Source organism: Ochotona curzoniae, unplaced genomic scaffold (genome assembly GCF_017591425.1).
Source record: "Ochotona curzoniae isolate NIBS_2020 unplaced genomic scaffold, NIBS_Ocur_1.0 contig_3332, whole genome shotgun sequence".
Classification (NCBI taxonomy): Eukaryota; Metazoa; Chordata; class Mammalia; order Lagomorpha; family Ochotonidae; genus Ochotona; species Ochotona curzoniae.
In genome coordinates, this window is record NW_024465816.1 from 6,550,338 (window position 1) to 6,576,509 (window position 26,172).

At 41.3% G+C, this 26,172-nt stretch overlaps 1 protein-coding gene and 1 pseudogene across 1 annotated transcript in view; both read left to right on the forward strand.

Annotated features, from left to right (window-relative positions):
* Positions 1-10,960, forward strand: part of LOC121156275 (phospholipid-transporting ATPase IB-like) — a 96,924-nt gene extending 85,964 nt beyond the window's left edge. The window contains exons 33-36 of the mRNA XM_040979890.1: positions 3,601-3,689; positions 7,710-7,808; positions 9,665-9,726; positions 10,935-10,960. Of these exons, the coding sequence (XP_040835824.1) occupies positions 3,601-3,689; positions 7,710-7,808; positions 9,665-9,726; positions 10,935-10,960 (276 nt within the window). The remainder of the gene's footprint in view (positions 1-3,600; positions 3,690-7,709; positions 7,809-9,664; positions 9,727-10,934) is intronic.
* Positions 10,961-12,622: 1,662 nt separating this feature from the next.
* Positions 12,623-14,717, forward strand: LOC121156276 (annotated as a pseudogene).
* The last annotated feature ends 11,455 nt before the right edge of the window (positions 14,718-26,172 follow it).

Here is a 26,172-nt window from a genome sequence, read left to right on the forward strand (position 1 = left end):
TTTAGTGCTGTAGAAACAGCACATGGCATAAACTTACACTTTAAAAACACAAGGAAGCTATTTTTTAAACTTGTGCATGTGTCATAGGTTATATGTTATCTATACTTTTGCACTTATTTGTGTATTTCTAAATCCTACTTTGTTTATGTCTATTTAGGTAACTAGTCCCCACACTGCTTACAACAGAATTCCACTTTACTAAAATTAGAGGTAACTTTGGTACAAACCAGTTACTAAGCGAAGAAATGCAAGCCCAAAGTTCCCCACACAGTTTCTACTGAAATGGTTCATTGCATCATGCCAACCTGACTACAAGAGGGAATATATTAAAAATGTTATTTTGGCAGGTGTCTGTGAGGGTGTTTCCAAACAAGATCAGCATATAGTCTGAACAGAGTAGGTGGTAAAACCCAGCAAGGATTATCCAATCAGAGAATATATACAAAAGACAGGGCTGGCTTCTTGCTCTGAGGGCTGGGACACACTGGACTCCTGAACTTTTCACCGGCAGCCGCTTCTCCAGTTCTCAGGCTTTTGACCTTGAAGCAATAGCCCTTGGCTCCCCTGGTCCTGAGCCTGTTGAACTTGGACTCACAGCCTGGTGTCTCTAGCCACAGGTGGTCTGTCACGGGGCTTCTCGGATACTGTGGTCATGTGTGCCAGTTCCCCTACTAGATTGCCCCTCTTCCACCTCTATCCATTTCCTAGTGACTCTACTTCATGGGAACCATCCCTCATTCATCTGAACACCACACAGCACCCTCTTAGACCCTGCCTCTGTCCATGTTGATGGGAGATGGTTACCATACCTTTAGGCCTTGAGTAGCCCAAAGGCCAGTCAACAAGAATGCGAGCATGCAAGAATGCAAGAAGCTTTCCATTTCTACCATGACCAAGTGACTGCTATTGAAATCGACTGGAGCCAGCTCTGTGGCTTAGTGAGTAGAGCCATTGCCTATGGTGCTAGTATCCCATACAAGCAACAGATCAAATTCCAGTTGCTCTATTTCCAATCCAGCTCCCTGTTAATGCACCTAAAATGTAGCGGAGGATGGTTCAAGTGCTTGGGCCCTGTCACCACATGAGAGATCCATAAGAAGTCCCTGACTCCTGATGCCAGCCTGGTCCGGCCCAACCATTACAGCAAATTGGGGAGTGAATCAGCAGATCAGAGATTCTCTCTCTCACTTTCGCTCTCTCTCTGTCTCTTCCTCTCTCTATATAATTTTGACTTTCAAACATGTAAATAAATCATTGAACAAAAAAGAACTTAAAGTTTTGTGTTCCTCATGCTTCTGAATGTTCTCAGTGAGTTAAGTTTTGAAATGTAGGAATATGAAGGTTTGGTGAGTTAAAATATTAAATATTATTCTTTTCACCTGATAGTCAGTAAGATTCATATAAGGATAAACTCAATTGTCCCAACATCCCTTTCTGTGTATACCTTCAGAGGAAAGCCATCCTCCATAGAGAGGAGCCAACATCTTTCTGCATTGAAGATGTTGAACACATCTACCTTCCAGTTCCTAAACATATCCAAACCTCGAAAGTCCAAAAGCTAACCCTCTGACAAATTTTTTAAAAAAATAAAATACTTTCTAAAGATTTATTTTTTATTATTGGAAAGGCAGATTTACAGAGAGAAGAAGAGGCAGAGAGAAAGATCTTCCAACCACTGGTTCACTTGCTGAATGGCTACAGTGGCTGGAGCTGAGCCCAGCTGAAGTTAGGAGCCAGAAGCTGCTTTGAGGTGTCTGATGAGGGTCCAGGATTCCAGTACATTGGGTCATCCTCCAGTGCTTTCTCAGACCACAAGCAGGGAGCTGGATAGGAAGTGAACAGCTGGGACACGAACTGGTGCCCATGTGGGATCCTGGTTCTTGAAGGAACGGGGATTAGCCAATCTGAGCCACTGAGTCATTCCCTCAGTGGAAGAATTTATACCCTCAAAAGCCAGAAATGAAAGATCCTACCTAAAAAGTAATAATTACTAGGAAAAAAGAAGATGCAAACGAATGAAAGACACTGAAAGAAATAAAAAGGTGCATTTGACAATCAAATACAAATCATCTAATGAACATGTGTAACCGATCTGAGTGCTCAGCTGAATCATTTCTTGTAAGGAAATTACAGTCTTAAATGGATGAGATGGGAAAAGAAATGCTGAAAAAAAAATCTTTCAGTCTCAAACTAAAAAACCTGGGAAATTGATCAAGAACCACAACTAAGAAACTAGAAAAAGGAAATAATAAGAGGCAAATGAAATAGGAAACAATCGTACAGTGGTAAATAAATAAAAGAAAAACCACAGTTGCGTTTCTTTTATTATTTTTGTTTTTCAAGATTTGTCTTACTTATTTGATACAGAGAGAGAGAGAGAGAGAGAGAGAGAGAGAGAGAGAGTAAAGGAGATTAAGATCTTCCGTCTATTGGTTTATTTCCCAAATGGCTGCAAAGGCCAGAGTGGGACCATGCAGAAACCAGGAGCCTGAAACTCCTTCCAAGTCTCACATGAGGGTGGCAGGGTCCCAAGCACTTGCGCCAATGCGTGCTGCTTCCCCGGGTGCAGGAACAGGCAGTTGACTTGTAAGTAGAGCAGCTGCAAATTCGTCCATCACTCATACAGGAATGTCAGTGTCTCAGGTGACAGCTTGATGTATTGTTCCACCATACCAGCCCTCAGAGATGGCTCTTTAAAAAGTTCAATAAAAGCGATAAATTTCTAACATGACTATTGAGAAAGAGAGTGAAATAGAAAAAACGCCACTACCAGTTCAGACACTCATAAGACCTGTCTTTTCCCACTCGGTCCTTCTTGTTCACCATCTTACTGTCTTCTCAGGTGACCCAAATTAGCATGAGCATCAAAAGACGATGTTATCAGCAAATTAACACATTTGTATGGACAGAAACATTCCACAAAAAGTGTAACTTCATCCAACCTGGAAGAGACACTGGGGAGGTTTTGATAGCTATTTGGGGAATCTTGGGTGCTCAGCTTGTTTTCTCCTCAGTTCATTTTGCAATTTATGGGACAGCACGTGCCAGAGTGGAGCATCAGAAGAAATACCGTAAGAAGCAGAGTACTGATCAGACTCAGCAGATAAATACCGAACTTTAGGACATGCCAGAGGTATTACATCAACGGGTCTCACGGTTGATTCACAGAAAATCGGGAGTACCAAAGGCAACCTAGAGGGAGGGAGGAGAGCCCTCTCTTGTCTCAAACGTTGGGTGAAATGAAGCGATTAAAGGCAAGCACCAAGGAACCTGTTGAAGGCAGAGAGGAAGTACTTCAGGAGAACAGGAAGACCATTGTTTTAAAGGTGATGTCTAGCAGTAAGGTTGTGTTCTAAGTAATATGATCCTGGCAATCTTGGTCTAGAAACTCATTTGATAGAGTTGTCTGTACAATAGGCTGCCATGTTAAGTAACCTAATATCACATCTAGGTTTTTGTTGATTTAGCAGTTCTAACATGATATGATTGTCTCCATATTTGTTCTTGCATCTCCAGGTTTGGCATGTGACAGCAGCGTTGGTGCCTAATATTGACAAACAGAAACTTCATTAAACACTTTTTATTTCCCTTTCTTTGCAGGCCAATATGGCCCTGATCTGTCCACACTTTTGGCTGGGTTTTTTGATAGTTCCTACTCTGTGCCTGATCCAAAATGCATTGTGGAAAGTGTAAGTTTAAAAATGAGGTGAAAACTAAAATTTTGTGGTCATGCTTAGCTACCTTTTCTCAATATGTATGTCCAAATGATTCTGAGTACCACCTTATGAATACCAAATGCCACGAGGCTTTTGAAGGAAGCAAATGTGTTCCAATAATGGAGCAAGAATCATTTAAAAAGTGAAATCAAAATGCATCGGATGGTTATGAAATTTGGTTGCCTATGTTTTATTTTCAGAAATTGGATTTGTTGACTTCTAGAAATGTGACTTAAACCATTTTACTCTACAGAAGTCAAACCAGATGCTCAGAGAATCACACGTTAAAAATTAATAACAAAATAAGAAATAGGAAGAAGTTATTAAAGATGCAATGTTCTTCATGATTCAAAAAAACACTTTGGAGTAGGAATATCTCAAATATGTTTTCCTAAGATATTATTATATTAGGCTATAGGGTCTTACTATTAATTCTTTTAGCCAAATTCTGCAGGAAAAATATACTTTCAGCTACAATGTTGGGAATCCCTGGAATCTCTAATGCTAACAATGACCCATGAAATACAAATTTTTTAAAATTAGAAATAATTAATTTATTATGTAATTATTACCTGAATTTCATAACATGAACACCAAAGCTCTAGAATAGTATAAATTTCTAACTAAATTTATGAACAGAGAAAGGTATACCCTGGAAGGAATAGTAGTAATTTTGCTTCTCAATGTTCAGTTCTTTCTTAATTCTTCAATATACCAAGGAAATCTTAATTATCCGTCAGTCTCAAAGTGGAGACTAAAGCCTTACTGCCGATGGGTGAGATCCCTGCCACATCCCGTGTGTGTGTGTGTGAGTGTGTGTATGTGTGTGTATGTATGTGTGTGTGTGTATGTATGTATGTGTGTGTGTGTGAGTGTGTGTATGTGTGTGCGTGTATGTGTGTGTATGTGTGTGAGTGTGTGTATGTGTGTGCGTGTATGTGTGTGTATGTGTGTGTATGTGTGTATGTATGTGTGTGTATGTGTGTGTGAGTGTGTTATGTGTGTGTATGTGTGTATGTATGTGTGTGTGAGTGTGTGTGTGTAAGTGTGAGTGTGTGTGTGTGTGTGTGTGTGTGTGTGTGTGTGTGTGTGTGTGTGGTCTTTTCCGTCAATTCATTTTGAAGCCCTGTCTTGACTGGCAGTTGAAGAAGTCCTTTGAAGAAATCTTTATATTGGTATTAGTTTGTCAACCAAAGTTAGCAATAAGAGACAGGGTAAAAGTAGTGAGGTTTAATTTTTTTAAAAGATCTATTTATTTATTTGAAAGGAAGAGTTAAATACTGGGGAGTGGGGGAGGAGCAGTTCTTCCATCCACTGGTTCATTCTCCAAATGGCAAAAAAAAAAAAAAAAAGGCCAGTCATGGAGTTGAATTGGAAATGGAGCAACTGGGACTTGAACCAGCTCTCATATGGGATTGTGACACCACAGGTGGCTCTCAGTACTGAGGTGTTAATCCTTATATTTATTTGTATTGTCCTGAGAGAAGACATGAGCTTTTGAAGGCAGAGACAGGTGTTCACTGCTGACCAACAGCAATAGCATCCCCTTCCTGGGGCAATGCCATGACGATGATGACAGGCCTGCGAGTGCCAGAGCCCCACAGAAGAGGAATCCCTGGCGTGCAAACCTGGGAGTGTGGTTGGAGAGGAACAGCTGTCTCCTCTGCCCTCCTGAGAGCCAACAGAGTTCGCTGCTTTGCTTGAACGAACTCTCCTAGGGAAATGGAGGGGGAGGATCGTGGCACATTTTGTGTCTGTCTTTAACATCTTAAAATAATTTAATTTCTAGCTCATGACCAAAATGTCATTACAATGTTCTCTATTGGTTTTGCTTGTTTTTTAATTTGTCTTGCAGTGTCCAGATGAATGCATACTACGTATAACTTTTTCATAAGTAGGAGTCGTGAGTTTTTGCAATTGGGATAAAGTCTCACTCCTCTTTTTCCAAGACCTAAACCACATATTAGCTGCTTTTCCTTCCTCATTTTTTGTGGAATGATTTTTCCCTAGTAATTCCTTGCTAAGTCTTCATGATGGCTAAGTCTTGTGATCAACTGGGAGAAGAGTATGTGTGGTAAAGTTGTCGCTTATCCACTTGCTTTTGGTTCGTTTCAATTACCTAGAAAGGTTTGCAGTAGATAGATGGAATGATACCACAGTCTTTTAGTTAAAACATTGGTAGAATAGAGCAATGGGGACAGAGGATACTAACTTCTTTTTGTGGGCAGAAGCTTAGAAAATTCGTTAAATAGTAATAGATCACTTATATACAAGAAAATGTTTTCCTCTGGGTATATATTAGTATTTGAGGTTGCTGATTTTATTAAAAGATTTCTTAATTAATTTTAAAGGCAGAGTTCAGATAGATAGATAGATCTTCCATTTGCTGGTTTACTCCCCAAATAGACATAATAACCGAGGCTGAGCAGGGCGAAAGCCAGGAGACTGGAACTCTGTCTGGGTCTGAACATAAGTGGCTCACGTGTTTGTGCCATCACCTGCTGCTTTCCCAGGCACATCAGAGGAGAACTAGACTGGAAGTAGAGCAGCTGGATTCAAATTGACATTCATTTGCGATTTCAGTATCACAAACTATAACTTCATTCGCTGCAAGATGTCACCTCTGCTTTTTGCTTGTAAAGTTACTTTGAAGACCATGGTATCATATTTCTGGACTTTGTTCTGAAATTGGACCATTGATCTCTCTGGTCTCTCTGAATCCACCAATCCTCTGTTTTCTCACCATCATTGTTCATTTCACCCCATCTAAAAACCATAAATCATGGAATCTTACTAGCACCCTAAACTCTTTCACACTTTTATTTTATACGTGCAAGGTGGTAAAAATAGTCACAATAAGCCAGAAGTTCCTACACCATCCTTGATCGATGCCTCTGCTGTGCTTCTTCCCAAGATCAAGGCCAAATCCTCCTCAAGGCCAGGGATGTTCTGCTCTGGGCCACCTCACCTGGCTCCTCTCTTTACACCCCCAGGAGAGTTTCTGTGTCTGATGTTTGCTCTGTCAGGAATGCTCCTCTCTGACTGCCCCCACTGCAGGCCTTTCTTAGACCACAGCTCCATCCCACCCTCTCAGAGGAGTCTTGGCGGACCCCTCCATGTGCCTCCACCTCTGCCTCGCTTTGCTGCAGCATCGTGTGCATTCCCTTTCATCAGCCCTATCCTTCATTTATCATCCTGTCACTCATAGGTGTCTCCCTCTTGTTTGGACTTCTCATGAAAGTAGAAGTGAGTCTGTTTTGGCAGAGTAAGAGATCATTTAGGGAATGAGTGGATGAATGATGAATGCTTGAATATAGATGCAGACCCCCAGTGAGAGTATATCGCCAAAGAAGGGGAGACTGGCTCACCTTGTATGTTCCAAGGCAGGTGTTGGCACCTCTGAGTCATGACCTATTGAGACTTCCACTCCACCCTCATGATTGCTGTAAATGGCATGGCTACTCACAACTGAATACTAACTTAAACATCAAAATTCCCAGTGCCCATAGTCAAAAAAGCTGCTGAATGTCTTCACAAAAGCTCATAAGAAAATGCATATCATGAAGAAAAAAAAATAAACTACCAAAGATCTCAAAATTGCTTTGCCTTAAAATCAGCTCATCTTTTAATTCCATTTTCCCCGAGTGTTTTGAAGAGCCCTGTTACTTGGGGTGCATAGAATCCTGTCTCAGTCCTGTGAGTCTGTCAGCAGTTGGGCAGGTGCACTTTCTAGAGTCACATCTCTCCTGCGTCCTGTATACACCCTGATGGCCCTATAGGTGAGTGGGATGGGGCTGACCTACACTGCTCCTCTCAGCGCCGCATCCCATAGCATTTGCGTCACACACAGAGGCTACAAATGGGTGCACCGTGTTCCACCACATTGCCTATAGGGTGCGGAGATTCAGTTGTCTCCTAAGAGGAGAGAAAGTTGTCCCTGCTGGTGTGTGTATAGCTCATATGTTATCCTCTTTCTATCTTTCTCATGTAAAGGCTGAGAAATACCTGCAATAAATCTTTTCTAGAAGAAGTTCGAGAGATGGAACGTAGCAAAGGTCCAGAACGCGATCTCTCTAAAATGCCAGAAAGGAGGTAAGGTGGTTCCCTTTATCTTGTTCTTTGTTCAAAAACCATTCTCCTTGCCTTGTCCCCCGCTTTCTCCTCATAGCTGCTTGCAGACTGTCCGTGAGCCCCCAGCTTACCGAGTACTTGTCCAACTGGAATCCTGATCTAGAAGTCATACCTGTAGAGCTGTCCCTTCTTCCCCAAACAGGACGTGGGGATACACAGACAATACTAATTATAAAAAGCAGACGATATCAATTATGAAAATAGTGCTAAAACTCTGAGCAACCACTACCCGTAGAGGTTTTGACTGGGAGGTTTTAAGAGGAAGATTCCATATGGAAAGGAAATTAGCCTTTATCTTGATGTGGGAGACCTCTGCCAAAATGCATGACACTGAACTTTCAGGGCCTTGCACTCTCTCATGCACAAAACGCACTTCCATAAAAGACACTGAGACACAGTGCAAATATGTGAGAGAGAAGTTGTCTAACAAAAGGCAAATTTGCCAAAATGGACAAAATGTTTCTAGACGTCAGCAAAGAATGCACCACCAAGTAACAGTAAAGTGAGCAAAGGAACTAAAGAAGGAACTAAAACAGCAAAAAATTATGGAGTAAATGATTTTACTTTGGTGCAAATTAAAAAAAAAACTTTTCAAAAAGTTCTTGGGAAGTGCATACTGGGAAAAACCTGTGCACGGACTACACAGTGATACAGAACATCAAAACAGAACATGATGCATGCTATGCAAGTTTTTGTGCAAGGTCCAGGATATTCAATTATGTAGTCACCTTTACTTATTTCCAAAGAATTCTCCAAGAAACTAATTCTGGTGAATATCAGAGAGTGCAGAATCACAGAGGAGACAAGGAAAGCAATGTTTGGGTTTTTTCTTTTGTTTTTAAAATCTTTGACCCATGAAAAATATGAGAGAGTAGAGATAGATACGTGAGTTCTAGAAATTTCATAGCCAAATGCATTTCAGGTGATGTATAGGTAAGCAAAAGAAATATCCCTGTCTGATTCTTGTAAGTTCTCAGCTCAGGAGAGGCAGAGGACCAGCCTTGGCATGGAAGCTGAGTCACATGAGGGGAGCTGGCTCTTCTGGCAAGAGATTGGTAGGACCACTGTGAACACTGACAGCAGTTGTAGTTTGTCACAAGCTCCCTGCTCCTCAAATCCCTGGAAAAATCAATGTATGTGGCAGATACAGTAGGGCAGGTGATATTCAAGAAGTGGGAAAACATCAGGCTAGATTGCATGGGTAAGGATTGCTTTTAAGGGAAAAATTTAAACAACAACTAAATTCCTGAACAGTGGCAGTCTTGGAGGGGATAAATTCATAAAATGATCCCATGACTTGCAATGGAAGAGGTCTTGAATGTGGGTTTGCACTGTGCTCTTCCAATGAGTTGTGGGAGCTACAGAAGAAGCCACCCCAGCTTTAAGGAGGGCCGACCTTTCCTGACACATGGCCAAGAGTCGTGAATCAGGCTAATGTACTGCAGTGCCAAGAGGCAGTCATTGCACCTGGACCAATAGAAAAGGGAGCCAGGACAAAGGTTAGTGATACAAGGGCCACAGGACACGTGTGGTGCTCTGGGCAGCTGCAGGCAGCACCTTTAGTGCTCTGGACAGTGCAGCACCTCGGAAAGGCCACTCAGGAACATTCTGTGCAAGAAATGTGCTCGGGGAAACAGTGCTGACCATGATGGGAGGACCTCCCCTTTTTATTTTTTAATATGTGAGTATTTTCCAAAATGTGATGACAGGTTTTGTTTTGTTTTCATTTTCACCTCATCACCTGATTCTCTTCCAATGAAATTCTTCTGAGAGTTGGCAGAATGAACTGAAATCTCGCTGTATTGTTTTATTCCCAGGGTGCAAGCAGCAAGTCTCGACGTGGTCTTAGAGAACACTTCTGTTGATCTCAGTGCCCCCCGTAAGTAAAACAGGCAATACTGTGGCTTATGACCCTGAAGCTCCATCTGCTCAACAAGAAGGATAAATAATAAAAGCCAGGTCATTCTGCTGGAAGGCACTATGTTCAGTGAGATAAGTCAGTAACAGAAAGAGCAATACCATAGATGCCACCGACGTAAGGTACTCGCAGTAGTCGTAAAGGGAATAGTGGGCACTGATGGCTGGCAGGTGGAAATGGCAGGTGCAGGAAATTCAAAAGTTTGTAGAAATGGGGATAAAAGATACGTTTATTTTAGTGCAATTGTTTTGAAATCCATCCATATGAGGGATCTTCCACAAGACATGACTTTTTGCTTTTTCTTGCCAAAATCCACTTACATTTTATCCCAGTTAGCAGACTCTCTGATGTCCCCTTGTGTGTAGTGTTGCAAACGGAAAAGAGCTGCTCTGGAGAGGACAGTGGTTAGGACTGTACCACGTGGGGATGTGCTGACCACCACTGACCTGCACACCCACCAGCAGTGAAGGTGGTAAACTTGATGTTCTGTATGTTGTGCCAAAGTATAAAGAATAACTCAAGGGAGAATATTCATGTTATTATCTATTTTTTAAAAAGAGATATTTCTTAAAAGACAAGGAGTGATCAATTACTTTGGAGGAATTATTGTGTTTGGCCTAAACCAAAGTATATTTTGAAAGAAAATAATTCTTGGTCCCTCATGTCTAAATCATAAAATCATTCATTGTGAAATTCCAATGTTTTCAAGATCCTTTAGTGGATTTGAAATATTCCGTTTAAACGTGAAAGTGGCATCTGGGTCTAGACATTTTTTTACCTAAAGAAAATTTCTATATCCTTTTTTGTTTTGTTTTTGGTGTAAAAGTTAACCACAAGAACATCTTAAAATTACTCTATTTCCTCTTCCTTTAATAAGAAATATGTCTGAGAAATGTGTTAATGGAAAGCTTGGGCCTTATATGGGGATGTTAACGCTAAATTCTGTACTGAAAAAAAAAGAGAAGGGAAGCCAAACAAAAAGGTATTAACAATAAAGGAAAATCTGGTATTTGCTGGAATTGAAATGTAATTGCCCCTCCCCCTTTTTTCTTACTAAGTCGTAGAGTTTTTAAATTCTAGGGGCAAAGTATTTCCAGCATGCCACACTCGTGACTTTGATCTTACAGGTTACTCGTTTTTCATTTTTGACTGATGTCTCTTCAATGCAGTCTCTTACAATGTAAATGTTCCATGATTTGGTTCTTCAATTGTTTCCCTCCCACCTATGGATATTCACTTCACCGATAATCTTATCCTGGTCTCCGCACTTGTTGATAACACTCAAATTTGTTTGCCCTGCCCACACTTCTCTCTCAGATACCAAATTCAGGCATCCTGCCACCCCTTCATCACCCATTCCCATTTGCTTGTTGTCTAATATGTATTTCAAACTTTGTGTTCCCCTAACTGAACTCATGGGCTCCTCTCCCACTGTGCCCCTTCTACAGCCTTTTCCACTTTTCTAGTTGTCCAAGTCAAACTCCTGAAAGTCGTTTTTAATTCCTTTTTCCCTTCTCCTACACCAACTTTTTCCTTGGTTCTGCAGTCACATTATATTGAATCTGACTTCTTGCTCACTCCATTGATAGCATCTGGTTTGAATCACCAACATTTTCTTTCTTCTACACTACTGCAATAACCCCCCTAACAAGTCTCCCTAATTCCAAACTAGTCCCTCACATAGCAGCCAATATGATCCATTTAAAGCATTTATAGCTCAACACCCTATAATAGCTATCCATCTATCACTCACAGTAAAATCCCGAATCCTTCAAATGGCCAACAAACGTGGACTTGACCTTCACTCCCACAACTTCTCTGGTGTAGTTCCCCCCGTACTTCTTCCTCCTTCCTCATTTCATGTCACTCATGCACGCCTCTTCCTAACACTCCAGGAATGCTCCCACCTCAGCGCTTTGTACAGGTACTATCTCTGCCTACACTGCTAATCCCTCATGTTTCTGCACAGCTCACACCTTCACTTCCTCCAGGTCTTGGCCCAAATGTCACCTTCACCATGAGGCCTGCCCTGACCATTCTATTGCTTTTTGACACCCCCACTCTCTGTCTCCAGTTTATATTTTCTTTTGTTTGTAGTTCTTTGTTAACCTCTTGTGCAACACATCATTAACTTTTTAAAAATTATGTCCTTGCTTATCTATCTTTATTACTGGAACCTAGTTCCAAGAGAGCAAGGTCTTTTGTTTTCTTCACTCATCTATTCCAAGTAGAAGAATTCAAAGGACAGAGTGGATACTCAACAAAAACAAACTTCTTTGAGTGAATTCATTGACAATCAATACCATTTATATCTCTCCAACATACACTATAAATATGAGTAAAATAGAAGCGTTTTCCTTTGAGCACAGTCTAGGAACTTGGGTCTCAATGAAACACTTGAACCCTTTTGCAACAACTGTTTGGAGACAGCATGTGGAAATGAATGAATGAAGGAATAACCTGGTGGTTCCTCACTTACACATTAATAAATAATAGTTGTACAAAGCTATGTCTCTTATTTTAGATCCAGACTGGACCTTCAGTCACTCTAGAAGGCCACACTATTCATTTTCAGAACAGAGACATGGAAATAGGATAAATATCAAACTTCATCCCAGCTCTGCCACTTACCTAGCTACAGGTTGTTAGGCAAGACAGTTGTCATCTCTGAGCTTCAGTGTCCCCGTCTTTTTGCGACTCCCTGCTGTTGGCATTGCTGTAGCATCATGGAATGTGATTAGCCAGATACGTTTATACTAAAAGGAATAAATGCTCTAGGCAACAATCATTTGCTCCTAAAACTAATATAAAACCTTTCAAAATTTCAAGATTGTGAATGACTACAAAATCACACTGAATGCAAATAAAGTACAGAAAAATATGTCTCATTTACTGTTTGAAAAGCATCCTGCAAGAAGACATTGCTAGTTGCTGTAGGACCGGGTCACTCTGTGGGACTCTGAGGAAAAGCTTTCACCAGGCGGCCGCCATCCTGTTGCCAAGAGTAAAGGAGACCCCCAACAAGCCGAGGGGCAAGATGTCCTCCTATGCCTTCTTCATGCAGACTTGCTGGGAAGAGCACAAGAAGAAGTACCCAGACCCTTCGGGCAATTTCACCAAGCTCTCCAAGAAATGCCCGAAGAGATGGAAGACCAAGTCTGCCAAGGAGAAGTCCAAGTTAGAAGGTGTGGCAAAGAACAATAAAGCTCACTATGACCAGGAAATGAAAAATTACATACCTCCCACAGGCCAGTAGAAGGGAAACTTAGAACGATTGCAGTGTTCCAAAGAGACATCTGAACATCGCACAAAGATCAAAAACGAACACCCAGCGCTGCCCCTTAGGGATACTGCAAAAAACTGGGTGAAATGTGGTCTGAACACTCAGCCAAAGACAAACAGCCATATGAACAGAAAGCAGCTAACCTAAAGGAGAAATATGAGAAGCATATTGCCGCATACTGTGCCAAGGGCAAAAGCCAGGCAGGAAAGAAGGGTCCCAGTAGGCCTAACGGCTCAAAGAAGAAAAATGATCCAGAAGATGAGCAGGAAGAAGAAGAGGAAGAAGAGGAAGATGAAGAATAAATGACTGTCTTGTAATGATGCATGTAGAATGTGTTCAGGCAATGTTTTGTTAAAGTGAATTCAAAAAAAAAAGGAAAGAAAAACAATGTAAATTCAAGTGCAGCTCAATATTAGCTTCAGTATAAAAACTGTACAGATTTTTTGTGAAGCTTGTAAGACTCTTTGTAGAGAAAATACCAGTTTTTTAAAATGCGGGTTGTAGCTTTTTGAGGGGCTACTATAGTTAGATTTGAAAGCTTCTGAGTTGAATGTTCCTAAACATTTAATGGCTTCTTTAATTTCTTGTGTTTGGTAGCACTGCAAACTTGTAGGAATTAATATTAACAGCTAATTTGGGGGGTTTTCAGAATGTCGCATTTTGTTTTTTAAATTCTTCTGTAATAAAATTATGTATGTTAAAAAATAATAAAAAGAAGGAATTATTTTCATGTTTTTAAAAAATGTAAACAGAAAATACAATTGGCGAGTTAGACATTTTATTGGAGTATGAGATACTGAGATGCTATGAGATGCTAAGATTGCCTTCTGTATTCATATTGTCTCTCCTTGCTTAGAGAAACCGCACACCCCCGCCCCCCAGCCAGCTTGCAGCATTTTAGCTCCCAGACCTAAACACCATGAATTTGTAAAGTTCTCTAACAACTCAAGTATGAAAAAAAAATTCTGAGTTACAATATGCCAACTCAACACAACACAAAAAATCCTGACCTTAAGATTTTATTATGCTTCCAAACTTATAATAAATGAATTAAGTGGGACAATTATGATGAAAAATAATGTGGTTGATTAGAAGTCTGCTAAATGTTTTACCAGAAAGAAGAAAAAAAATCATCTGAAAGGTCCTTGAATCCACATTCCCTTTCCTTCCTCTGTGGTCCCCACTTCTCATTAGATTCTGCAGCTAAGGATTTAGGGAGCTGGCACTTTAAGAAGCCAGTCAGGCCCAGTTCACTGTTGGGTCCCTGGAGAATCTCCCAAAGCTCCCTCTGTGAGACTCTGGCTGTCAGGACTTCCTGCAAGATGAATGAAGGTGGGAACTGGGAAGAGCTGGCGGTTTCCCCCATGGATGCAGAGCACAGTTAAATGTTCAGCAGGACAAGCCCAGCAAGCCGATCATGCATCTTTGTCAGTCTGGGGACCCGAGGTGGGCAGTGGGGCTCTTCTCCCGCTCTGGCTCTCACTGTCACCCTGGGAACATCAGGAAAAGGAAAACCCTCCCAGGTTTCCAAACAATAGATGTTGCCCCTGAATCAAGTCAAATCCAACTTTCCCAAGGTCAGAACTTTGTACAGGTTGGGATACCATAAACAGCAAAGGGATACAAAACTGATGAAAAAGAAAAAAACCCCTCTACTTATTTAGAATAAAACCCATTTATTTAGAGAACCAAAGCAAAAAACTTTATTTAGAAAAGAAAGATTTCATACTATGAGTGTGTAGAGGCTGACAAACTCCAACAGAGCACCCAGAGCTTTGGATGGGGCAGAATACACCTGCCATCCTGTGGCCTGAAGATTAAGCATCCGACCAGGAAAATGGGCCTCTTCCAAATGGGGGTTTGGCAAAAGCATCTTCACGTCGGACAATTGCTGGTCCAGCATCTACGAGGCAGTGAGAGCTTCCCCAGCTTCTGGGAGATTCCAGTACACCAAGGAGGCTACACGCTACTTACTCATCTCTTTACATAGAAGCTTTCATTATGAACAACTCAGAGGAACACACAGAGGCATAGCCATTTGTCATTTATTTCTTTCAAAGAACATGGCTCCTCACTAGCAAGTTTAAAAAAAAAATAATAAGATTTATTTATTTATTTGAAAGGTGGAATTACGGGGAGAAGGAGGGAGAGAGGGCTTCTAAACTGGCACCTGCATGGGATTCCAGTGTCATAGCCTCCCCTCTTAGGCTGCCTCACCAGCCCCAGTCCTCTGTCATTACTGAACCAAGCAATGACTCTTAGATGTACAAGTGTGCTTTTAAAACTCTGGGGAAAATGGAATTCAAAGATAAATTATGTTTGTACAAAATTTATGAAAGTCAGTATAGTTTTTCTAAAAAAGATTTGTTTATTTACGTAAAAAGCAAAGCTGGAAAGAGATGTGTGAAGAGGACAAAGAGAGAGTGGTGGAGAGACAGCGTAATTTTCGAATTCCTTTTCCAAATGGCTGCAAAGGCCAGGATTTTTTTTTTTTTTTTTTTTTTTTTTTTTTTTGCAAAGCTTAGAACCCCGTTTGGGTCTCCCATGTGAGTGACAGGGGCCTAAGCACTGGGCCATGCCCCTCTCCCTTTCCAGGAGCATTAGGGAGAAGCCAGACAGGAAGCTTAGCAGCTGGGACTCCAACCAATGCAACAAATGTATTTCTTGATTCCATTTTCTATGAGCTTTTTAAAGTACCCACATATCTGGAAAGAAATAATGATTACGTAGCTCAGTATAAGTTATGTTTTGTTGCATTTGTTAAATTTATTTATTTAAGAGGCAGTGCAAATATGTTGCCATGAGCATCTCTATTCCTAGTGAAACAGTTAAATTGAATACCTTGACAATCTACTAGGGTTTCTATCTTTGTCTACACCTGTAACTTCATGTGTACCTAATAGCAACGTGTTACGTTTGTAACTGTTACTAAAGGACTATACTACTGTAATAGCATAGTGGGGAAAGGGGGGAGGAGAAAATAGGGTGGGAAAAAGGGCAGGGCCAGGGAGGAATCCTTAAACCTACAAAAATGTATCATGGAAAAATAAATAATTTTTTAAAATAAAATCTCAAAAAAAACTTTAAAAAGTAAAAAAAAAAAAGAGGCAGAGAAACAAAAACCTAGAAAGGCAAACAGATCTTCCATTTTCTGATTCAATTTCCAAATGCCCCCAATAGCTGCAACTGTGCCAAGCCAAAGCGGAAGCCAGGACTGCCCCAGTGCATGGCAGGAACCCAATCACTTCATTATCAACATTAACTTCTGGGTTGTGCATTAGCAGGAAGCTGGAGCTGGCAGCCAGAATCAAAACTCAAACCCAGCACTCCAACACAGGGCATGAATGTCTTATACAGCATCTTAAACAATGGCTTAAATTCCCACCCCTGTGTGACATATTTTAATCTGAACATGTGACCTTCCTGGGGTCCCAATAGTCAAGGTTTTCTGGGGTCCAAGGAAGATGGAACTATTTGTTAGTTCTCTGTACCGAGTACCAGCACTGCTCCCAAAAGTGTTTATGGGTTAAGCTGCCACTTGTAATAAGACAGATTCATTAAAAAAAAAAAAAAAGACAGATTCAGACATTTCCAGAGTCGCTCTTCTTGAAGAGGAGCTGGTGGAGGAAGTCAGGGGCCCTAAAGGACACAATTGGAGCTCCTTGGATTGGGCTCAGCCCTCCCCTAATAATTAGAAGCCTCTGCTGGCTCATCCTCAGCAGGTGACAAAGATGATGAAGATAGCAGAGTGACACAGTCCCGGCCAGGCTGCACCCTGTAGGAGAACAGAATTTGTTTTGTACCTCTTGCACAGTAGAATCTTCAGTAGGGCTTTATAAAACACACAGCGACATCCTTTGTAGATGAACTGCGTGCCCAGGCATGGAGTCTGTGTAAAGGGCTCTCATGACTGTAACACAGTTTGCCCCAGCTACAGGCCAATGTGTCTCCATCCAGCTGGAATCTTGATTCCTGCCACTGTTCACCAGCTCTGTATTCCCTAACAGATTCCTCTGGCTTTGTCTTTCCAGGTGGCTATTCCTTTTCTCAAGCAGAGCGATCCGTCATGACCCAAGAAGAACTAGTCCGTTCCTACACCTCTGAGAGAACCAAGAGCAAGAAGAGTGTCAGTGTTGGCTTCACTGATAGCCTCCCTGAGTGAGACTTGGACCACCGTGTCCTGTACCCTCATGCCCTTCATCGAGACTGGTCACTTGAGCTGGCGTTCAGAGCAGGCATTGCCGTGACTCTGGCCAAATAGTTTGTTACAACAGGGTCAGGAAAGTGAATAGTGCGGGAATGCCTTTGGCTTTTTGTTGATTTGTTCAATGTTTTTATTGTTGTATCTTTCTGTAGTTGTATGAGATATGTAGTAGTTAAAGCTGAAGTATAAAATTAAAAGTATTACTTTTCACTAAAACTTAAACTTTTGTGCGAGTTGATTTTTGTAGAGAAAGATAAAATGGGTCATTTTGCCTAACAGGGAAGGAGTAGCACAGATACTTTGTATCTTGAGAACTCACAGATTAAAGACACGGGAGTACATAAAACATTTTTCTAAGTAGGTTGTTCAGTCGGTTTGAGTCACATTTTGTTTTTATGAAATGTGCACAATAGTCTTAATTTCGAAGAACTCCCATAACGAATGTAATCTCAAACCTCAAAAACAGGTGTACAATAATTATCATAGGATGATGTTATATTAATGGTTTGAATTGAAACAGCATGATAAATGGACAGTGCTAGTTATAAGAGGCTGCATGCAATGATGGCCATTCATCAAAATGCCCAGAAGAAGAAAATCTATAGATACAAACACATAACTTGCTGCTTACGTCAGGAGGGAGTAAATGGTTAATGTCCGAAATGTACAGGATTTATTTTGGGGGTGAAGGAATTTATAAAGCTGCAATGAGGGCCGCACAGATCTGTGAATATGCCAAAACCCACTGACCTGTACACTTACGTGGATAAGTCAGTCATTTCAATCTCAAAAATGTGATTTCTAAACTAACCCATGGTTATGATGCAGTAACTGATATAGAACTTGTGCTCCTACTTAAAATGATCAGAAAATTGGACGAAGCAGGAGGCAAAAGACAACTCAGGACTATAGTGCTCAGAGAAATGAAATGAAGTTAGTGTCATACCACTACGCAGACTTGCTACCTAGAGGCAGTTTTTGGACCACGGTGTAAGGAAATAGAACCTAAATGAAATAGTGTTTTCCTTAAGTTAAGGAGACAAGAGGTAAATTTGGGGGGAAATTAAGGCAGCTAGACTTTGCTACATAGCTTACCATTGAGAAAAGAGTACAGAAAGAAAAAAGTTGTATAAATTTCCAGAGGGATAGCATAAAATAAGTAGACAGGTGCTAAACTACATGTATAGAGTGAAAGCAAAGTTGGACAAAGAGAAACCACTGAAAAGAAACAAGCAGAGAAATTCCCGGAACTTTGATGGGATTTATGTTCTGATCAAAGTGGACAGAGCCAGATGTCCATAGAGGCCCCCCAAATACTGTACCTTGATAATAGAACTAAGTTAGCACCAAGCAAAAATTACTGCTTTAATCTTAACAAAGTTTATTTTCAGCTTCATGAATCTTAAAACACAACTCCAAACAATCAAGGAGATCCATAACTAATCTAGCTGCCCACACAAACAAAACACAAAACTTCAACAGAACAAAACAAAACTCATACACTTAGCTGGTAGTCATAATGTCCAACATCCAATCAAAATTATTCAAAGCAGGAGAAACTGGGACAAATGTTACCCTAGTATGTTAAGATATGCACATTCCACATCATCCTCAGCTCTGGCTTCTGACTCCAGCCCACAACCAAGGCAGACTATGACAAGAATCAAGTAACTGCGGTCTTCACACCTATGGGCACACCTGAATTGTTTTTCTGTCTCTCAGCTCCACTTTAGCCCAACCTCAGCTGTTGTAGACATTTGGAAGTTACTCAACAGATTGAATCTCTCTCTCTCTCTCTCTCTCTCTCTCTCTCTCTCTCTCTCTCTCGCTCTCTCTCCCCTAAGCAAATTAAACAAACATTTTAAAAAGTCTCAACTATTCTATGTATAACCAGAATTAAAGGAAATCAATGGAGATAGACTTAAAAGTGATAGAGATGTAATTAACATGCAATAACTTTAAAATCACTGCTGTAAAGGACTTTAAAACAACATAATAAGATGTAGAAACCATAATAAAAGACTCAGCACTGGAACATAAAACATATGCAAAAAAAATCACCGCATAGGCTTAGCAGCAGATAAGTCACTGCAGAACAAAAAATTAAAACTTGAAGACATAGCAATAGCTTCTATTCAAATTGAAACACACAGAGAAAGAAGACCGGAAAATATGAAACCAGCCTTAGTAACATGTAAGACAATGTCAAACATTCTCCTAAGTGTTATAAGTTGTTTAGTAGTTGCACATAGAGAAAGCAACAGGAAAAAAAAAATGAAGGCAAAACAACAAATGAAGGCAAAACATTTTCTGATATGATGACCCAAGAAGCACAAGTAACCCAACACACACACACACACACACACACACACACACACACACACACACACACGACTCCTCCACACATCTAAAACTACATCATAATAAATTTTATGAAAACTAAGGATAGGGCCCGGCAGCATGGCCTCGGGGCTAAAGACCTCCCCTTGAACGCGCCAGGATCCCATATGGGCGCCGGTTCTAATCCTGGCAGCTCCACTTCCCATCCAGCTCCCTGCTTGTGTCCTGGGAGAGCAAACATGGCCCAAAGCCTTGGGACCCTGCACCCGTGTGGGAGACCTGGAAGAAGTTCCTGGCTCCTGGCTTCAAATCAGCATAGCACCAGCTGTTGCACTCACTTATGGAGTGAATCATCAGAAGGAATCTGTCTCTCCTCCTCTCTGTATATCTGCCTTTCTAATAAAAATAAAATAAATCTTTAAAAAAAAAAGAAAACTAAGGGTAAAGACAAAAGTATTAAAAGCTAGCCAAAGATTAAAACACAAACAGAAACCAATCTGTCAATAATTATAATCATGTCTTCTCAGGAAAGCCAAAAAATTTTTTTTTCCTGATAGAAAAATCTCAACAAAGACTTTTCAACTAATGACAGCATTCTCCAAAAGAATGATGACGAAAAGATGTGTGTGGAGAAAACCCAAGAAAGCTCTTCACTAATAAACCGGAACTAAAATAATGAAGTTGTTTTATTAGCAATCTGATAGGTAGATGGAGAATCAGGGTGAACAGAAGAATAAATACTTCAGAAATAGTAACTCTGGGACAAAATTGAATTTCTTACTTTTTTCCTTAGAAAAAAGTCTTCTATTTTAAACAAAGCTAATAACAATATGACCTGGGGTTTAAAATATACATATATACAAGTAAAATATATGTCGGCAACATCGTAAGAAAAAGAAAGGAAATGAAAACACACTATTATACAGTTTTACCTGGTACAGACTCCATAGTTAACGTTATTTTAAAGTAAACTGTGATAAGTCAAAAATACATAAGGCAAATTTTGTAATAATCGTTAAAAACTTGAAATGTCTCCTAAAACAGTAGAGAAGAAAACAGAATGCCAAAATACTTAATCAAAAATAAGGCAGAAAAGAGAAAAAAAACCAGAAATAGAACAAATGAGAAACAAAAAGCTAACAGATCTAAGCACGACTACGCTGACAATAATGTTAACTATAAATGATCTAAATACTCAAAAGTCAGAAAGATAGAAAATCAAAACACACATGTTGGGCTGCAGCAAGACCATCAACTCGTTTAATTCAGTCTTATAGGGAATTAATCACACCAACAAAATACATGCATCCTTTTCAAGTGCACATCGAACACACACCAGTAAAATACAGGCTGGGTCATAAAACAATGTCTGATAAAATAAAATCAGAATTCACATATAGTTGAAATCCTGTTGACAGTATCTCAAAGAAAATTAAACTTATAAAAACAATTTGAAGATATTTGCTACCTCGAAAAATCTCTCGATATTTGGAAGTTAAAAAAAAATGTAACTCCTGACTTTAAAAAAATAAAGAAAATACAGCTGACATTCTAATTGAATGACAGTAGATAAAACAACATATCAAATTTCTGCGTGCTGCAACTAATTAGTGTCTAAAGGAAAATTAAAGCTTTAACTATTAAAGTTGGAATAAAAGAGTGCCAAGATAATGAATTGAATTTCCTAGAAAAGAAAATTTAATTAAATTTATTTCAAAGATGCTTAAATGAAATAGAAAATGGAAAAGCTTAAGAGAGATGTACACCTTTTTAAAAGATTGTTACACTGAACAGCAGGAGATCAGTGAACCTTCTCTGAGATGGCTCATAAAAAAACAGGACAGAAATTAATTATCAAAATCAGGAGAAAGGGATCAACACAGACCCTACAAACTTTGCAACAAGGAAAAAGAATAATGCAAACAGCATTAGCTGATCCTTCCATGTGCTTTTGTTCTTGCTTTAAAAACGTAGTATGCGTTTCCCCTTTTCCCCATCTTTAATGTGTTCCCACATATCGGTCACGTGACCTGCTGCATGAAATCTACCTTTTTACAATGCTAGTATCAGGACCCTAAGCCTTTGCTGTTCAGTCTAGATGAGACTTCCGTGCCAAATCTACCTGTTCATCACACTCTTCCTTTTTAAAACAGGTTTTTAAAAATTCTTTCTTTCTTTCTTTCTTTCTTTCTTTCTTTCTTTCTTTCTTTTCTTTCTTCCTTCCTTTCTTTCTGAGAGACAAAGAAAGAGAGCTCCCACCCATTGATTTACTCACTGAATTCTCATGATGGCCAAGACAGAACCAAGGATAAAGCTGAGACTCAGAAAGTTAGTCTGCATCTCCCACATGGGTGGTAGGGGCTAAATTATTTGACTTACCACCTGCTACCTTCCAGAGTTGCCATTGGTAGGAAGTTGTGGGGAGAAGCAGGGCCTGGGTATTTAAATCCAGACACTTCCAATCGCTATCTGTTAGGCCAAATTCCCATGGTACAAATGCAGATGATATTCCCGAGTATTCTTGTATCTTGGTGATATTGCACGGTGAATTTGGCCAATGGCATGTGGGTAGAGAGGATGGAGACCATTGCCAGTCTAGCCTCCCACACACTATCTCTGGCGTCATTCACTTCCCTCCCCTCTACATTCAGGATGGTTGCATCACAACAGATAATTCAGAAAGTTTGTGGGAAAAAAAAAGAATTTAAAATAAGTTTATTCTAATGTCCCATGGGTGCAAATTCTTTTTAAATCCTTGGTTTTATATATATATATAATACTCATTTTCCATGCATATTTGGAAGATTCTGCATATCAGGCAAGTGTAGGTTTGAGAAAACAGTAGGAGAAAAGGCACACACAGTGTCATGCTTTGAATTTTCAGTGCAAAATGACTGTATGGGACATTTTAGATTAAGTGACACTGGCTCAGTGATGGTCAGACAGCAAGGATGCTGATGGCACACTGTAGGGGGCCAGTGGCTTAAGATACACACATCTGGTAAATGTCACCAGCTCTAATAAACATCTGCGCAATGAGCCAGCGGCTTACTGTGGTGTCCAGCCTGTCCGGCACAGCGTTGCAAGAAGGGGAAACACCCACGGAAACAAGTTGTTTTTGTAAACCTGAAGAAAAGAGGAGAGAGAACCCAGAGGCTTAAGATCTTAAAGGACTGAAATGCTGCACACAGGTGACAGGAGATGAGACTTCTAGGCTCGGTGGACAGCACTTGGTGGGAATGACCAGTTATAATGGGGTGACCGATGAAGGCTGTGGCTTCGCATTAAAGCCAGGGACTTCCTGTTCTTCTCTCAGAAGAAGAGAGGCTAAGGAGTGAGCATGTAAGCGCCTGACCCAGATTGGAGACCTGCTCCCCAAGAGAATCAGCTTGCAAAGTCATATAACAGATGTCTAGTTTGTGCAGGATTTTTGAGAGGTAAAGTGGAAAAGGACAAAAAAAACTAGGAAACCTGGTTAGAAAGAAGAAACTGAAAAACAACATGAGGTGGCAAGCAAGAAGGGGCTTTTCTGAATAGCAAAAAAAGGCAAAAAGTCAGATGATATTGATGGTAGCGTGAGACAGAATATATCAGTCCTCAAAGCTTGTCACAGTTGATCATGAAAGAAATGAATTCAACAAAATTGAACATAAGAGGCTCACCAAGAGAGGGCAGGTATGTGGTGCAGCTGTTAACACATAGCTTGGGATGCTCACACCCTGTTTGAGTTCTGGCTCCTCTGCTTCTGATCCTGTTTCCTGCTAATGGGCATCTCAGGAAGCAACAGTGAGGGCACGTGTGGGAACCTACATGGAACTCCTAGTTCCTGGCTTCAGTCTGGCCACCCCAGCTGCTGTGGGTAGATGGGCAATAAACTAGCAGATGGAAAATCTCTCTCTCTGTCACTCTGTCATCAGGACAGGTATGCAATAAATAATACAAATCATTTATTGGTTTTTTCATGTATAAACTCAACTATTGAGAAAATACAAAATGTCAAGGACTTCAGTTTGCTGCATTCCCACCTACTTAAAATGTTGTTTAAAAATAGTTCCAGATGACCATATTTGACACACTACAAGTTTCATTTTTAAAACTGTAGAGCTTTTGCCCTGATGAAGCTTAACAGGGTATGCAAGAAGCATGTGTCTGGGCCCAATATGATGGCCTAGTGGCTAAATCCTCGCTTTGAATCCAGCAGGATCCTGTATGAATATTGGTTTGTGTCCTGGCTGCTCCATTTCGCATCCAGCTTCCTTGCCTGTGGCCTGGGAAAGCAGCAGAGGATGGACCAAAGCCTTGGGATTCTGTACCCATGTGGGAGACCTGGTGGAGCCTCCTGGCCCCCGGCTCCTGGCTTCAGATCGTCTTGGCTCCGGCCATTGCAGCCACTTGAGAAGTGAACCAGTGGATGGAAGATTTTTCTCTGTGTAACTCCTTCTCTCTGTATATATGCCTTTCCAATAAAAAAAAAAAATACATCTTTTTTTTTTAAAAAAAGGCATGTTATCACTCAAAATTTAAGGGAGGAGAAATGAATTCATCAAGTTGTAAGTCCATCGATATGATATACAAAGTGCTCTGAGTTTTTAAAACAGATTTATTTATTTTTATTTGAAAGGCAGATTTACACAGAGGAGAGAGATCTTTCACCTGTTGGTTCATTCCCCAAGTGGCCGTAACCGCCAGAGCTGAGCTGATCTGAAGCCAGGGGTCTCTTCCAGGTCTCCGCTGTGGGTGCAGGGTCCCAAGGACTTGAGCTGTCCTCTGCTGCTTTTCCAGGCCACAGGCAGGAAGCTGGATGGGAAGTGGAGCAGCCGGGACACAAACCAGCATCCATATGGGATACCAGTGCTTGCAGGGGAAGGATTAGGAGGTACCAGCCCCTGAGAAGTACATTTTTACAATTTTATTATTATTACTACTATTTGGCCATGACCTACCTCTAACATGAATGAGCATGCTAGGCGATTCAGACATGGTGCCACATTCTCAGTTTCAGAAGTCCACTGAACTTCTGATTGGAAAACTCCCCTTCGGTTGTTTGGAGTGAGAAATCTCTCAGGATTTCCAAACAGGTCAGCACTTCCAGAGGTCAACTCTTGGTGCTTCACAGCAAGCATGCAAGGTCTACCTGGTTGGCCCGGTTGAGGACACCAACCTGCGTGCTGTCCACACAAACCGGGAGCAGTTACACCAGAACACCTCATATGTGAACATGCTTAAGAAGCCACCACAATGGGAAACATTTCATCCTCAAAAAAACCAAATCTCTTTTCTTCTTCCTGTTATTGCTAGGACTGGAAACCGGGTACTTGTGTTCCCTTCATGGGGCCAAGAGTGGAAAAACAGAGGGCAGAAATCAAATTATTGGCAGTACTCTGCTTTCATTCTTGTATAGATTTTTTTTTCAGATTTATTGTTATTGGAAAGGCAGATTTACAGAGAAGGAAGGAGAGACACACAAAGAGAGAGAGAGAAGGAGAGAGAGAGAGAGAGAGAGAGAGAGAGAGATTGATCTTCCATTTGTTGGTTCATTTCCCAAATGACCACAACAGCCAGAGCTGAGTCAATCAGAAGCTAGGAGCCAGAAGCTTCTTCCTGGTCTCCCATGCAGATACAGGGTCCCAAGGCCGAGGAGCAATCTCCTCCTCGTTTCTGAGGCTTTCTTCAGACTTTCCAAAATGTCTCCTCTTGGGTTAGAAGTCACAGGGCCAGAGTAGCGGAACCCTGCACTCAGAGTCCACAACAAACTAGCCTCCATCTCTCCACCCAAATACCCTGTCTCTGCTCCTACCAAGACAGCCAAATCTGCCCCCTTTCCTTTTATTGCTTCCCGCCCACTCTGGTAGCATGGGGTGGAGGGACGTGAAGGGGGCAGGAGCAGAGCTGGCTTAGGAGGAGCCATAACGCAGGGGGTGTTGAGACTGGGAGGAAACAAGCAGATGAGCGAGGGTGGGGGATACATGGGAAGCTTCTTGGGTTCCCACATGGGCGGACATCCCTAGGAAACCATATTGGAGAAGGCGCCCTGTTGTGCACAGGTGGGAACAGGTGTGCACAGGTGGGAGCAGGTGTGCACTGTGAGTCCTTCCTGCGCCAACACTTTAGACGGCCTGTGAACGAGCCCGTGAAACTGAGCGGCCCGAGAAGCTGGTTCAGTCACCGTGCGTTCCTCCCTCCGTCCAGCATTTGAGTCTCCCACATCCTAGTGCATCATGAAGCTGTGCAGGCGATGGCCATGCGCACTGTGATCGGCTCGCAGCCCTCGAAGCGGAGCGCAAGCACCAACTCGGTCCAGGGGTAGTTCCCTGCTCCTTAAGGTCCAGGTCGCCTGCTGAGCTGTGTGCGCAGGTGACCACGGCCGTAGAGTCCTGTTTCCCGGAAACGTGACTCGTGAAGACCAATCCCCGAAGTGTTTTTGCATCGTTTTGCTGTCTGGAGTGTCCCTCACGCCCGTGTGAAGAATCAGCTCTTGACTTGGGAGAGACGCGGAGTGCGCAGTGGGCAGCCCTCGCTAGCAACCTGGCGCGATCTGCCAGGGCTGGAGCTGATGACTGCAGAAACCAACCGGGAGGCG